General features: G+C 36.3%; 1 protein-coding gene across 1 annotated transcript in view; it reads left to right on the top strand.

Annotated features, from left to right (window-relative positions):
- Positions 1–12,892, top strand: part of LOC143553942 (ABC transporter G family member 39-like) — a 37,253-nt gene that overhangs the window by 23,665 nt on the left and 696 nt on the right. Inside the window, exons 2-18 of the mRNA XM_077043823.1 lie at positions 6,866–6,986; positions 7,057–7,145; positions 7,226–7,310; positions 7,428–7,706; positions 8,055–8,145; positions 8,282–9,182; positions 9,260–9,420; positions 9,658–9,761; positions 9,890–10,055; positions 10,351–10,434; positions 10,538–10,668; positions 10,750–11,082; positions 11,196–11,486; positions 11,824–11,907; positions 11,980–12,113; positions 12,197–12,424; positions 12,550–12,721. Coding sequence (XP_076899938.1) covers positions 6,866–6,986; positions 7,057–7,145; positions 7,226–7,310; positions 7,428–7,706; positions 8,055–8,145; positions 8,282–9,182; positions 9,260–9,420; positions 9,658–9,761; positions 9,890–10,055; positions 10,351–10,434; positions 10,538–10,668; positions 10,750–11,082; positions 11,196–11,486; positions 11,824–11,907; positions 11,980–12,113; positions 12,197–12,424; positions 12,550–12,721 — 3,454 coding nt within the window. The remainder of the gene's footprint in view (positions 1–6,865; positions 6,987–7,056; positions 7,146–7,225; positions 7,311–7,427; positions 7,707–8,054; positions 8,146–8,281; positions 9,183–9,259; positions 9,421–9,657; positions 9,762–9,889; positions 10,056–10,350; positions 10,435–10,537; positions 10,669–10,749; positions 11,083–11,195; positions 11,487–11,823; positions 11,908–11,979; positions 12,114–12,196; positions 12,425–12,549; positions 12,722–12,892) is intronic.

Here is a 12,892-nt window from a genome sequence, read left to right as displayed (position 1 = left end):
GGAGAGTTCTTGAAGTTGGTTCGATAACTCTTGAAATTCCGAAGGAGCTAAACGATAAAGAGCCTTGGCTACGGGAGTCGCGCCGGGCACAAGGTCGATTCGAAATTCAACAGGGCGAATGGGCCGGAGACCAGAAACGTCTTCGGGAAAAACGCAGGGAAATTCACAAACAACGGGAATGTTTTGAATTTTCTTTTCTTCGGGGTCTTTCGCTACCGCTTGGGCTAGAAAATGAACGTACTTTTGGCTTAAGTACTTCCTAGATCAAGAGCAAGACATGAGGTTGAGTTTCTTGGGAATCGTTTTGCCAATTTAGGGTTTTTCCATTAACAAGCGGGATTCGAATGAATTTGTCATAACAAACGACTTCGGCACAGTGCAAAGCTAACCAATCCATACCTACTATAACGCTGAAGCTTCCTATTGCATCGGGATGAGGTCATCAAGAATTTGTGCTTGCAAAGAGTGAGGATACAATCACGAATGACCAAATCGATGGTGATGGAACTACCATTGTCGACTTCGACATAAAAAGGGCGAGAAAGTTTAGCGCGGGGTACGACAAGAATAGATTCAAATTTAAAAGAAATAAAACTCCTATCAGCTCAGGTATCAAATAATTGAAGCTAAATGCTCATTTACTGAAAACGTATCGTTCATCACATCGTTGGCAACTTGAGCTTGGTTGACGTTCATCATAATAGCACGCCGTTGGTTGTCGTGGTTGACTTGTTGAGTCAGAGGAGGAGGAAGAGCTTGCGTTGCTTGTGGGAGGTCTGGAATCGCTTGGAGCGGTTGAGCCGGGGGAACCAAGAGTTGCGGGACTTGAGTTTGATAGGTTTGAACTTGGTAGGCTTGGGTTTGGTAATACGGTGTGGGCAAGATTTGGGCTTGGATAATAAACGCAAGTCGAGGACAAGCATTGCGGAAATGATTTGGGACTCCACAATTGAAACAAGCTCTAGGTTGAGGAGGAGGATTTTGAGCAAAAGGGGCGGGACAGTTTTGATTAGGTGGGGCAAACCTTGGTGGAGCGGGTTGACCACGGGAGGCTTCCCGACACACGTTGCTAAGGTGACCTTAGCGGTTACACTTCGTGCAATGGCGGCAAGTGGAGTAGGAGGGGTGATGGTGTTGGCAAGTGTTACACAAAGGATGCGAGCCGGAATACGGCTTTCAGTTTTGGAGTGCTTGGGATTGAGATTGAGGTTGTGATGGGTGGGTGATGGCATAGTTTCGATAATTAGGTTTTCTTTTTCTTCTTGGAGTGGTGGGATGAGTTGGAGTAGTTTATGGATTGTGGTTGAGGATTAACTTTGATGAGGGTTGATGGTTCGGGTGTACTCTTGTCATTGGGTTTCTTGGAGCTTTTGATAGTGAGGGTATCGGCTTTGACATGGTTTTCGGAAAGAGCACCGGCTAAGTAATTGCATCGTGAAGGTTTTTCGGTTTACTACTCATCATCGAGTCGCGGATTCGCATAGGCAAACCGCCGACATACTTGTCAATTACCCGTTCGAGGGGAGTGACCAAGTGTGTAACCAAGAGACTAAGCTCATGAAAGTGGTTGGAGTAGGCGGAGTTTTCACCACTCTCGTGCTTAAGTTCCCAAAATTCGGATTCGAGTTTTTGAAGTTCATGTTTTGGGAAAAATTTCTTCATCATAACTTCCTTGAGTTTGGTCCATGAGTAGATCATAGCTACTTCCGACCCATTGGTGAACATTTCGCTATTCCACCAAGTGCGGGTGGTCCCCTCGAACATGCTTGAAGCGTATGTGGTTGCTTTGGATTCAGGGCATTCACAAAGATTGAACACACTTTCCATTTTTTCGAACCATTGCAACAAGGTAGTGGCACAGTTCTTGCCATGAAAGTAAGATGGGTTGGAACTGGTGAAATTCTTCAAGGCGAATGGTGCGGGGTTAGGCGTGGCTTGGGTAATGGTGGGTTGGGTGGCTTGAATTTGAGTTATTAGTCCGGGAATCACATCGGCGATTTCTTTAGCAACCATAGCGGCCATCCGATGACCGGAGTTAAGCTTGCGAGTTTGGCGACGAAGTGAAGGCATTCTAAAATAATAAAAGAGAAATGATATAAGTTTGGGGTAATTGATATAAGTATTATGGAAATGAGTAAATAATGAATTTTAATGATTGTGAGTCCTAGAGTTATGAGGATGTTAAAAAAATTCTTTTGTTAGTAAATCAAGTAAATAAATAAAATGTTAAATAGTTTAAATCTTTGAAGTTTGAAACAATGTGTTAGGATTTGAAAGCGAGAAAACTTGCAAGAACCACCATGACTAGTTGTCCCAACATTAAATGTTTAAAATCGCGGTAAAGTGGGGAATTGAACATGTGCACGAAATCACCGTGTTTTCCACGTTTTGTCCAAAATATCGTAATAATATCTATAACAAGTAAACAATGAGGTAATCGGGATGTTGAAACCATTAGTCCACGTACCACCTTGGCTCTTATGCTTCCAACAAAAATATAAGGAGGCAACCGGAACACTTGCATTTGACAACTTAAAGTTATTGACATGTATAACACAGTTCGTTGGCCTAGAAGAAGAACACCACAATTCAATCATCACAGGTATGTAAATCACATTCGATTCTTGGAATCTTTTTGTCAAATGATCGTTTCATAGTGTTTCGCCCCCCTAATGTGGATACAAACCCGTTATAGAGTCAAGCTTTAAGGAAATTATATAAAGGGATCCAAATTAAGTTTGTGATCCATAAAAAAACATCATAAAAACCTACTTTTTGTGGTAAGGTAAAGATACTTTGGAATACTATGAGGGTGTGTGCATGTGTATATTTTTGGAATTAAATGAAATAAATAAGTAAATTGATATATAAGTGTAATGAACAATCAAGTAGGGTAACACATATAAGCAACACGTATAAGAACCCTAAAGCAAAACTATACTAGGCAGTTACGTCTAACCGCCTATCATATAGTCTTGGCTCTGATACAAATCTGTCACACCCCGACCAAAGGCGGCGAAACATGATGGGGTGTAACGGATTGCCCAAGAGCACAAGACACTACTAAAGTGACAATATTTAAACAACTCATTAATTTCAATCAAACACCAAAAGTAGCACATCTTGTTCATACAAAATAACACCAAATATAAGAATTTAATTGTTCATTCTTCTAGTAACCTAACGGTCTCAAAATAAGATAGCATCTTCAAGATCCAATCAACCAATAATCAAACCTGTAACAGTGCATAAAATAATATTTGTCAATACGTATGCTGCTAAGAAATTTCATAGTTTTGAGTATATATATATATATATGTATGTATATATGTATGATGCAAAATCCACAAATCGTATATGAACCTATAAATAAGAGCAAGTATTGCGGTATATAAATCATAAAGTAAATGAGGATCCTTTCTAACCAGTAACAACCGACATACTCGGATAATGAGGCCCTATTCTACTAGCACAAAGCTAGACTAGTTAGGGGTGCGTATGATCATACTTATTGAAGCTCAACAACAACATAAAAATAAACACTCGTGCACGTAAAGCATACGAAACATATAACACACAATAGAGCAAGTATTCTAGTATCATACACCCTAAAGTTTGTGGTTTGAGGATCGAGTATTATAAATCATTCTTGTTTTGAATAAGTATGCATGTTACCCCCAAAGTATAAAAGTGAAAACGGGAGATGAAATGTACTCACGTGAAATAAATAACTTGAAGGATTAGTTTGCGATAAAACGGGGAGGTAAGTTCAACGGGCAAGACTTAGATTAAAAAGGGTCTTGAGTTAGTTGATGGATCTTAAAAGCTAGAAGCAAAATAACATAACAATTAAGATAAATAATTATAGTTTGAGAGTTAAAATGTAAATACATAAGAAATTAAAGTAATGGTTTTTGAAACGTAAGTTTACCCGAAATTGGGTCTCGGTATTCTATTCATTAGTTTTACTTAACCTTTGTTAAGCAAATATTTGGGTATAATTTTGCTATTGCAAGACCCTTTGTTAAATAGATACTAAGACGAGATTTTACGAGTGTTCGGATTTGTCGGTTCGAGCCTTGATAATTGGTCAAGATCGAAGTTGAGATTCCAAAGTGATAAATGTTATGAGATAACTCAATGAAATCAAAAGAAGCTTAACTAAGTGTGTAGTTCTATTAAGAAGAACCTTAAGGTCCGTGTAGCGTGTGATTGGCTTTGTCGGTCCAAACTTGTTATAAGATCAACTTGGATCCGACATACCAAGTATTTTGAGAAACAAGTTAAAACTAGTTTATAATATAGTTTTTTTTAAGAAAATGAGATTCGGTGGCCCAAAACACACTAGTGTGTCTTAAGTGAGTGAACTCGGTTTAGTTCGGTCTTGGTTCGGTCCTTGACTCGGAATAAGACCGAGGATGGTTGCCACATACCCAATACTATAGAACACTATTAAAATAATTTAAAAATGATAATACTCAAGTTTACATACAACATGTTAAAATAAAGTGTTTAAACAAGAGTTCGGTTTCGGTTCGATCCTTGACTCGGAATAAGACCGAGGTTGGTTACCACATACCCAATACCATAGAACTTATTAAAATAAACTTAGAAATAATAATACTCAAGTCTTACATACAACATGTTAATAATAAAGCATTTAAACAAGAGTTCAGTTTTGGTTCGGTTCTTGACTCGGAATGAAACCGAGGTTGGTTACCACATACCCAATACCATAGAACTTATTAAAATAAACTTAGAAATAATAATACTCAAGTCTTACATACAACAAGTTAATAATAAAACATTTAAACAAGAGTTCGGTTTTGGTTCGGTCCTTGACTCGGAATGAAACCGAGGATGATTGCCACATACCCAATACCATAGAACTCATTAAAATGATTTGGAAACTAAATTAATTAAAAAGTAAACAACATTAGTAAGCTTGCATAATTTAAAGCATAATATAAAGTGTTAACAAGGACTATAATAGTCCTCAATGCAACCTTGCCTAGAAGTACACCTATACCGACATGGCCGGAGAAGGGAAGGGCAAAGAAACCTATGGGAGTATGTTTTAAACAAGATATAATAACAATATTTAATTAGCAAGAATTGGTTAGAAACAAATATTAGTATATGTTTGACCTTGAGAAGTCAAACTATCTAGAGTTTGAAGAAAGAATATTTAGATCAAGATTGGGGAGAGTTTGAGGTGAATGAGCAAACCCAAATGGGATGCGTTGGTATTGTTTATATAGGGAAAGAGTGAAGGGTTGGCCATACTATTTCTTTTAAGAGTTACATGCTTTTGTTATTTGATAATTTTAGTCCCTTAAGTTTGTTTTAACTCATTTTTAGCCAAAAATGGTGTTTTAACGTACCGAAAGAGATGATTTCTTGATCCAACAATTGTGTAATATAAACGAACATAAAACCCAATAATTTATTAATAATGAAATATCTGAAAGACCAAAACGGGTCGGGTTTCCGATACAAAAACAAGTACAAGTTAAACCGAAAATGACGAATGTCACACATGAGGCTCAATAACCATAATTTCTCCGGTGCAAAATAGCCCCTTCTAAGAGGCTTAGAACTTATATTTCCCCCAAGTGGGACATGACCACTTGTAAGAGACTCACGACTTATATATTTCTCACTAAATGGGACACCATACATATACCCCTATTCATTAATAATAATTTAATAAATGACCATTTTATCACTATTTTTCAATAAAAAAATAACTTTTATATATGCTAATTTTTAACGAATAGACCATTCTACCCCATCCAATTACATAATAAGTTTATACTCTATGTTATTATTTTAATCGACTTTTCTCACCTTTAACAACAACCAAATCGTCTCTCTTCACTTCTTCAAAATTGCAAACTATTCGAAGATTTATTGCATCGAATGTCTACATTATAAACCTTTTATCGTATCCAATCAAACTAGAGTAATATGGTCATTTTTTAAATATTTTAATAAACTGGGTATACATGATATATTAATTACTTTGTAATGGCATATATGATATTTTTAGTTTCGCATGGATATATATGGTATTTTCAACATTTGTAAGGGTATATATGAAATTGCCCCTTATATAAATGACATTAAAAACACATAACAATAATTACAAAAATACCATAATCAATTAATGTGTACCACAAATCAATCTTAATAATCAAGGGTAAGAAATCACTATCGCACTAAGATGACTTCTGGCATAAACCATCGCATTATATATAATTATGTCGGGTATATAATCGGGTAAATGAGTCAATGTTATCGGGCATTTTAGAAATCTCATAATTGTCCCAGAACCGCGAAAAATTTCAAAACTAATCCAAAACCGTCCCAAACACTAATGGCACGGGTAATACCCGTGCCAATTATGTCGGGTTTCGGGTATTCATGTCGGATCCAAGGTTCACTGTGTTGGGAATTTCATTAAACCCGAAATTGCCTCTTTCTAGCATCTTATGTACACTACCGATCATAGGAAATATAGCTTATGAGTAAAACCTTTATTTTTTTTAGAATGACGACTTTCTTGAATTTAGGCTACCGCACTCACTAAATTCGGAGAGCCCCGATGCCCCATTCTGGTCAGACTATGTGTCTTAACCGGGCTCACAATGGCTTCAGAGTTTGGCTTGGGCGTTCCCACGGGAAACCATACCGCCAACTGCCACTTGACATTCATTGTGCCACCACAAGAGCAAAACTCTTTAGTGTAACACACGATGGAACAAAAACCTATTGAAAAAATAAATTTATATACTTTGGTTAATCACTTCCAAATTCTGATTCTTTCATAATTTTTTAAAACTTCATTCAATCATTTGTCTAGGGGTGGGATTGAAACACCAAATATTGAAGTAAGATATGAGAATTTATTAGTCGAAGGAAATGCTTATATTGGTGATAGAGCTCTTCCTACTCTATATAATGCTACCATCAACTCAATTGAGGTGCATTTTCTCCTACATTTTCTAATTTCTATATTTATTATTTTAGTTTTTATCTAAATCCAATTTACAGAATACACTACAGTTTTTTGGGCTCACTCCTTCCAAGAAGAGAAAAGTTAAGATTCTTCATTCTATTAGTGGAATTATCAAACCATCAAGGTTCTTAAATTTGTTTAGTTAATAGTTAATCTTCATATCCTCTTCTTCGGATGTTAATTTTGTTAATATAATTAATGTAGGATGACACTACTTTTAGGTCCTCCAGGTGCAGGCAAAACCACATTACTGCTAGCACTTGCTGCAAAACTTGCTAATGATTTGAAGGTAATATATATTTTCTTACAAACAATATTATTAGACTAGTTATGTATAGTTAACGTCGTACCTAGAAAGCATCCACATTGTGCTTGTCAGCTAATGGATCATAGTTTTACATACCAGGTGTCTGGAAACGTTACGTATTGTGGCCACCAACTTTCTGAATTTATTCCTCAAAGAACATGTGCTTATATCAGTCCATATAATATTCATACCGGGGAGATGACAGTCAGAGAGACACTGGATTTTTCGAGACAGTGCTTGGGCATTGGGCCAAGATATAAACTACTTACAGAAGTTTTGAAGATGGAGAAAGAAGGAGGAACCAAGCGCGATTGTGATATGGATGCATTCATGAATGGAAGCAAAGAGACGAATTTGATTACAGACTATGTTCTCAAGGTTTGTTGTATCAACTTCGTTAGTTGCTTTAAAGTTGAAGTACGTATATGGTATATGGTTACGATGGTTCGTATTGGTAATTGCAACACATAGCAGCTTTTTTACTGCTAGAAAACTCGAACACTTCCTATGCAAAAATTATCGGAAATGCGTAAGAAACATCTGTTTCCAACAAAATAGCTTTGGTTGGCAATTCAAAGAAATTTCCTACATATTTCGGATGGGAATTTTCCTGCCCATTTCCGACCATCGTATTAATTTATGCTATTTTTTTTCTTTTTAACTTTCCTGACTATTTTTTCCCTGTATGTATTTTACTATATATTTATATTTATTTATTTTTTATAGATTCTTGGACTGGAAACCTGTGCTAATACTATGGTTGGTGATCAAATGAGAAGAGGTATCTCGGGTGGGGAAAAGAAACGTGTCACTATTGGTATGTTTTATATTGCTCTTGATTAGTGTGAGTGAACACATTTTTTGTGAAACTTTACAACATACTTTAGTTGAATTGGTGGGACTAGCTTTGTAACATGTTTAATCAGATACATTTTGACAATAACTTTATACAGGAGAGATGCTTGTAGGACCTGCTAATGTATTTTTCATGGACGAAATATCAACCGGACTGGACAGCTCCACCACTTGCCGTATCACCAAGTTCTTTAGACAGATGGTCCATGTAATGGACATAACAATGGTCATCTCTCTTTTGCAACCTGATCCCGAGACATACAAACTTTTCGACGATCTGATATTGATGTCAGAAGGCCAGATTGTGTACCAAGGACCTTGCGAAAATGTTCTTGAGTTTTTCGAGTTGATGGGATTTAAGTGCCCTGAAAGGAAGGGTGTAGCTGACTTCCTCCAAGAGGTAACTTCAAGAAAGGACCAAGAACAATACTGGTTCTTAGAAGATCAACCTTACAGATACATTACAATCGATGAATTTTCGTGTGCGTTTAAGTCTTCTCACATTGGACATAAGCTAGAAAGAGATATTCGTATTCCTTACGATAAACACAAAACACATCCAGATGCTTTGGTAAAAGAAAAGTATGGAATATCTAACACTGACCTACTGAAAGCATGCTTTGACAGGGAGTGGTTGTTATCGAAGCGTAACTGGTTTCTCTATATTTTTAAGACAGTCCAGTTAACATTTATGTCACTGGTGGGCATGGCTATGTTTTTCAGAACAACAATGCATGCAGGAAGCTTGGAAGATGGAATGAAGTTTTATGGCTCACTTTTCTTTGGTCTTATTATTGTAATGTTTAACGGGATGACCGAGCTTGCACTGACGGTGATAAGACTTCCGGTTTTCTATAAACAAAGATATTCGTTTTTGTATCCCGCATGGGCTTTTGCTCTTCCAATCTGGGTACTAAGAATCCCCTTATCTTTGATGGAATCAGGAATTTGGGTTGTTCTTACATATTACACTATTGGATATGCTCCAGATGCCACCAGGTAAACAAACACACAAGAATTTCTTGATATATCATTCAGTTTCTTCATCATCGAAATGAACGGTTTTTGTGGTTCAGATTGGGTAAACAGTTCTTGACCTTCTTTGCCATACATCAAATGAGTTCATCTCTTTTTCGATTGATTGCTGCGGTTTCTAGAACAGAAGTACTTTCAAACACTGTAGGTCCTTTCATTCTGATGATGATAGTCACCCTTGGTGGATTCGTAGTGGCTAAGGGTACAGTTTTCTTTCTGTTGATATTTTGGGAAAATGAACGGTCAAGCGGGTTGGGTCGTAAATTTTTAGGCCTATCAAAATGGTTTGGCTCAGTTAGCTCACTCAACTTTTTAACACGTTTATGTTGTAATTGTCCAATAAAGTTATCTTCTTTCATCGTGTTTGTGGTTTAAACTATATATATCATTGTCTCCAAAGTAAAACAAACTGACAAATCTAGTTATGATGTAATTTCAGACGATAGCGAGCGATGGATATCATGGGCATTCTATACCTCTCCTATGATGTTTGCACAAAATGCCTTGGTTATAAATGAGTTTCTTGACAAAAGATGGAGTAGTGTAGGTTTTCTTGATACTTTATTTTACCATATACAAGAGCTTGTGACTATTTATCATTGAAATTTGCATTTAAAGAATCAATGTAACATTCTTCTCATTGCAACTTAATTTAAGTCTTCTACATGCAGCCCAATATAGATCACCGAATCAACACGTCAACGGTTGGGGAAGCCCTTCTCAAATCACGAAGCTTTTATACAGAAGAATGTTGGTTTTGGATATCTCTTGGAGTCCTTCTTGGTTTTTCAGTTGTCTTTAACATATTATCCATCGTAGCTCTAACTTTCTTAAATCGTAAGTACCTTAACGCTTGCATCAAAAGGGTGTTTGGTAAAATAATAACACAACTTACCTCAATATGACTTCCATCATTTGGTCAAGAGCACTTAGATAACTCATTATAGACTAAAACAACTTTAAAATGCAAAAAAGAAATCCCAATATTATCTACTATAGTCAGTTTTGTTAGAATAATCATATATATGATTCTAGTTAATCAAAATCAAGCAATCACTTTCACAATCACCCCCTCTACTTTTCATTCTAGTTTGGTACTTTAGTTTTTAATATACAAGTCCTTTTCTTTCAGCTTTTGGTGATGCTAAACCAGTTATCAGAGAGGATAATGATTGCAAGAATTCAATCAATGATAACAAAGAAGAGGTCTATGAAGGTGAGTCTTTGCCTTTTCTATTATGACGCGGCCGGTCTTGGGAAAAATTAAATAACCATGAAGGTGATGAATTCTTTATGAAACAATGCAACTGCTTTTGAAGGTACTGATATGGCAGTGAGAAGCACTTCAAGAAGAAACAATTCAATCGTGGAAAGACGACGAATGGTTTTGCCATTTCAACCTCTTTCCCTTGCTTTTAGCCATGTCAATTACTACGTCGATACACCTCATGTTAGTCAAATTCAAAAATAAAACACCTTTCACTGTTTATATGTATTTTGCATCCACTGATTCTCACAATTATATGACTAGGAAATGAAGGCTAGAGGAATTAACGATAATCGACTACAATTGCTCAAGGATGTTAGTGGTGCTTTTCGACCGGGAATATTGACTGCACTTATAGGTGTAAGTGGTGCTGGAAAGACAACCTTGATGGATGTGTTAGCAGGCCGCAAGACCAGTGGATATACTGAAGGAAACATCTTCATTTCCGGATACCCCAAGAATCAAGCAACATTTGCTCGTGTTAGCGGTTATTGTGAGCAAAATGATATTCATTCACCAAATGTCACTGTTTATGAATCTCTTTTATACTCTGCATGGCTTCGTCTGTCTTCGGATGTTAATACAACAACACGCAAGGTGTTTAGTTATCTAATATCTTCTTGGCATATGTTAATTTTTTAACTAATCAAGTAAAAAATATTATATATTTTGTTTTTCCTACTATGATTTATAATTAATGTGAATTGTAGATATTTGTTGATGAACTGATGGAACTAGTTGAGCTACATCCTCTGAGGAATGCTATAGTTGGGCTTCCAGGAGTAAACGGTCTTACAATAGAACAACGCAAGAGGTTGACAATAGCAGTGGAGTTGGTGGCGAACCCATCCATCATCTTCATGGATGAACCAACATCTGGTCTTGATGCTAGATCCGCCGCTATTGTCATGCGTACCGTAAGAAACACGGTTGACACGGGGAGGACTGTTGTTTGTACAATTCACCAACCAAGAATAGACATTTTTGAATCCTTTGATGAGGTTTGTAGCATACAAACTAGCTAGAGGTGGTATAGAAATATTATTTAATAATTATTCAGTCTAAACCATATGACCCATAATCACTTCTTTTGTATAAAATTAAATAATGTTTAATTATTTATAATAATAAAACTCTTACAATAATATTTTCAGTCTTTGAATTATATCTTTTTAGGAAGTTGTATGCATGAAAAACAGAATTTGGACGACTTTCAACCCTTTTGAATCGTTTAGTATTATTTCGTGAAATTATAGAAAACCGATGACACCTTTAAGACAATTTATAACAATATAACAATATTATTGTGAATGGTAAATTGAGTGTGATGCTTTGCAGTTACTATTAATGAAGATTGGAGGACAGATTATGTATGCAGGGCCATTAGGTCATCAATCTCACAAGCTAGTGGAGCATTTTGAAGTGAGTAATATTATTCAAGGGGACTTTGAATGAAACTTTCTTGAAATTATATAAATTTGCTGCTATATATAGGCTATTCCAGGAGTTCCAAAGATCAAGAATGGTTATAATCCTGCCACATGGGTGTTGGAAGTGACTTCTTCTTCAGTAGAAACTCAACTTAATGTTGACTATGCTCAAATTTATATCAACTCCACCCTTTATCAGTAAATTCATTCTAAATCTTGTTTCTCAATTTCTGTATTATTATAGTATGTGTAGTTAATGCATGTTATATGAACACTTCCAGGGTCAATGAAACACTAATTAGGGACCTTAGTTCCCCTCAAACTGGTTCTAAGGATTTATTTTTTCCAACCGAGTACGCTCAACCCTTTATCATACAATGCAAAGCCTGTTTGTGGAAACAACACTGGTCGTATTGGAGGAACCCGCAATATAATGCGGTTCGCTTCATCACCACCATCGTTATGGCTGCTATGTTTGCTGCGGTTTTCTTCAAAAAGGGTGAACAGATGTAAGTGTCTCACCGGTGATCGGCATACAGGCCAACTCAAGAACAAGTATTTTAACAAACTAACATAATATAAATAAGTACTGTATCAATCAATAACTTACCTGTGAGTTTGTGTACACGTACAGACAAAAGGTACAAGATCTTGTAGACTTGGCTGGAGCACTATATGCTATTGTTCTCTTCCTTGGATCAATGAATGAAAATACTGTGCAACCGATTGTTGCTGTAGAGAGGACCGTTTTCTATCGTGAAAGGGCTGCAGGGATGTATTCATCATTACCTTATGCACTTGCCCAGGTAATGAAGGGATAACAAAGACAAAACGTTTTATATCGGGTTAACATGTCCAGCCAACACTTTAATTTTTATTTTAATTTTCATAAACAAAATCCATACTTCCCATTCATAACCCGTTTCATTTCCCCCTAATCTGTTTTAATTCGCTCATTTAAGATAAAACATAACGCA

Source organism: Bidens hawaiensis, unplaced genomic scaffold (genome assembly GCF_021521415.1).
Source record: "Bidens hawaiensis isolate Kalapana, Puna unplaced genomic scaffold, B.hawaiensis_p1.1 tig00017458_1, whole genome shotgun sequence".
NCBI lineage: Eukaryota > Viridiplantae > Streptophyta > Magnoliopsida > Asterales > Asteraceae > Bidens > Bidens hawaiensis.
The sequence above is the reverse complement of the archived record's forward strand: the minus strand, read 5'-3'. Positions and strand labels throughout refer to the sequence as shown.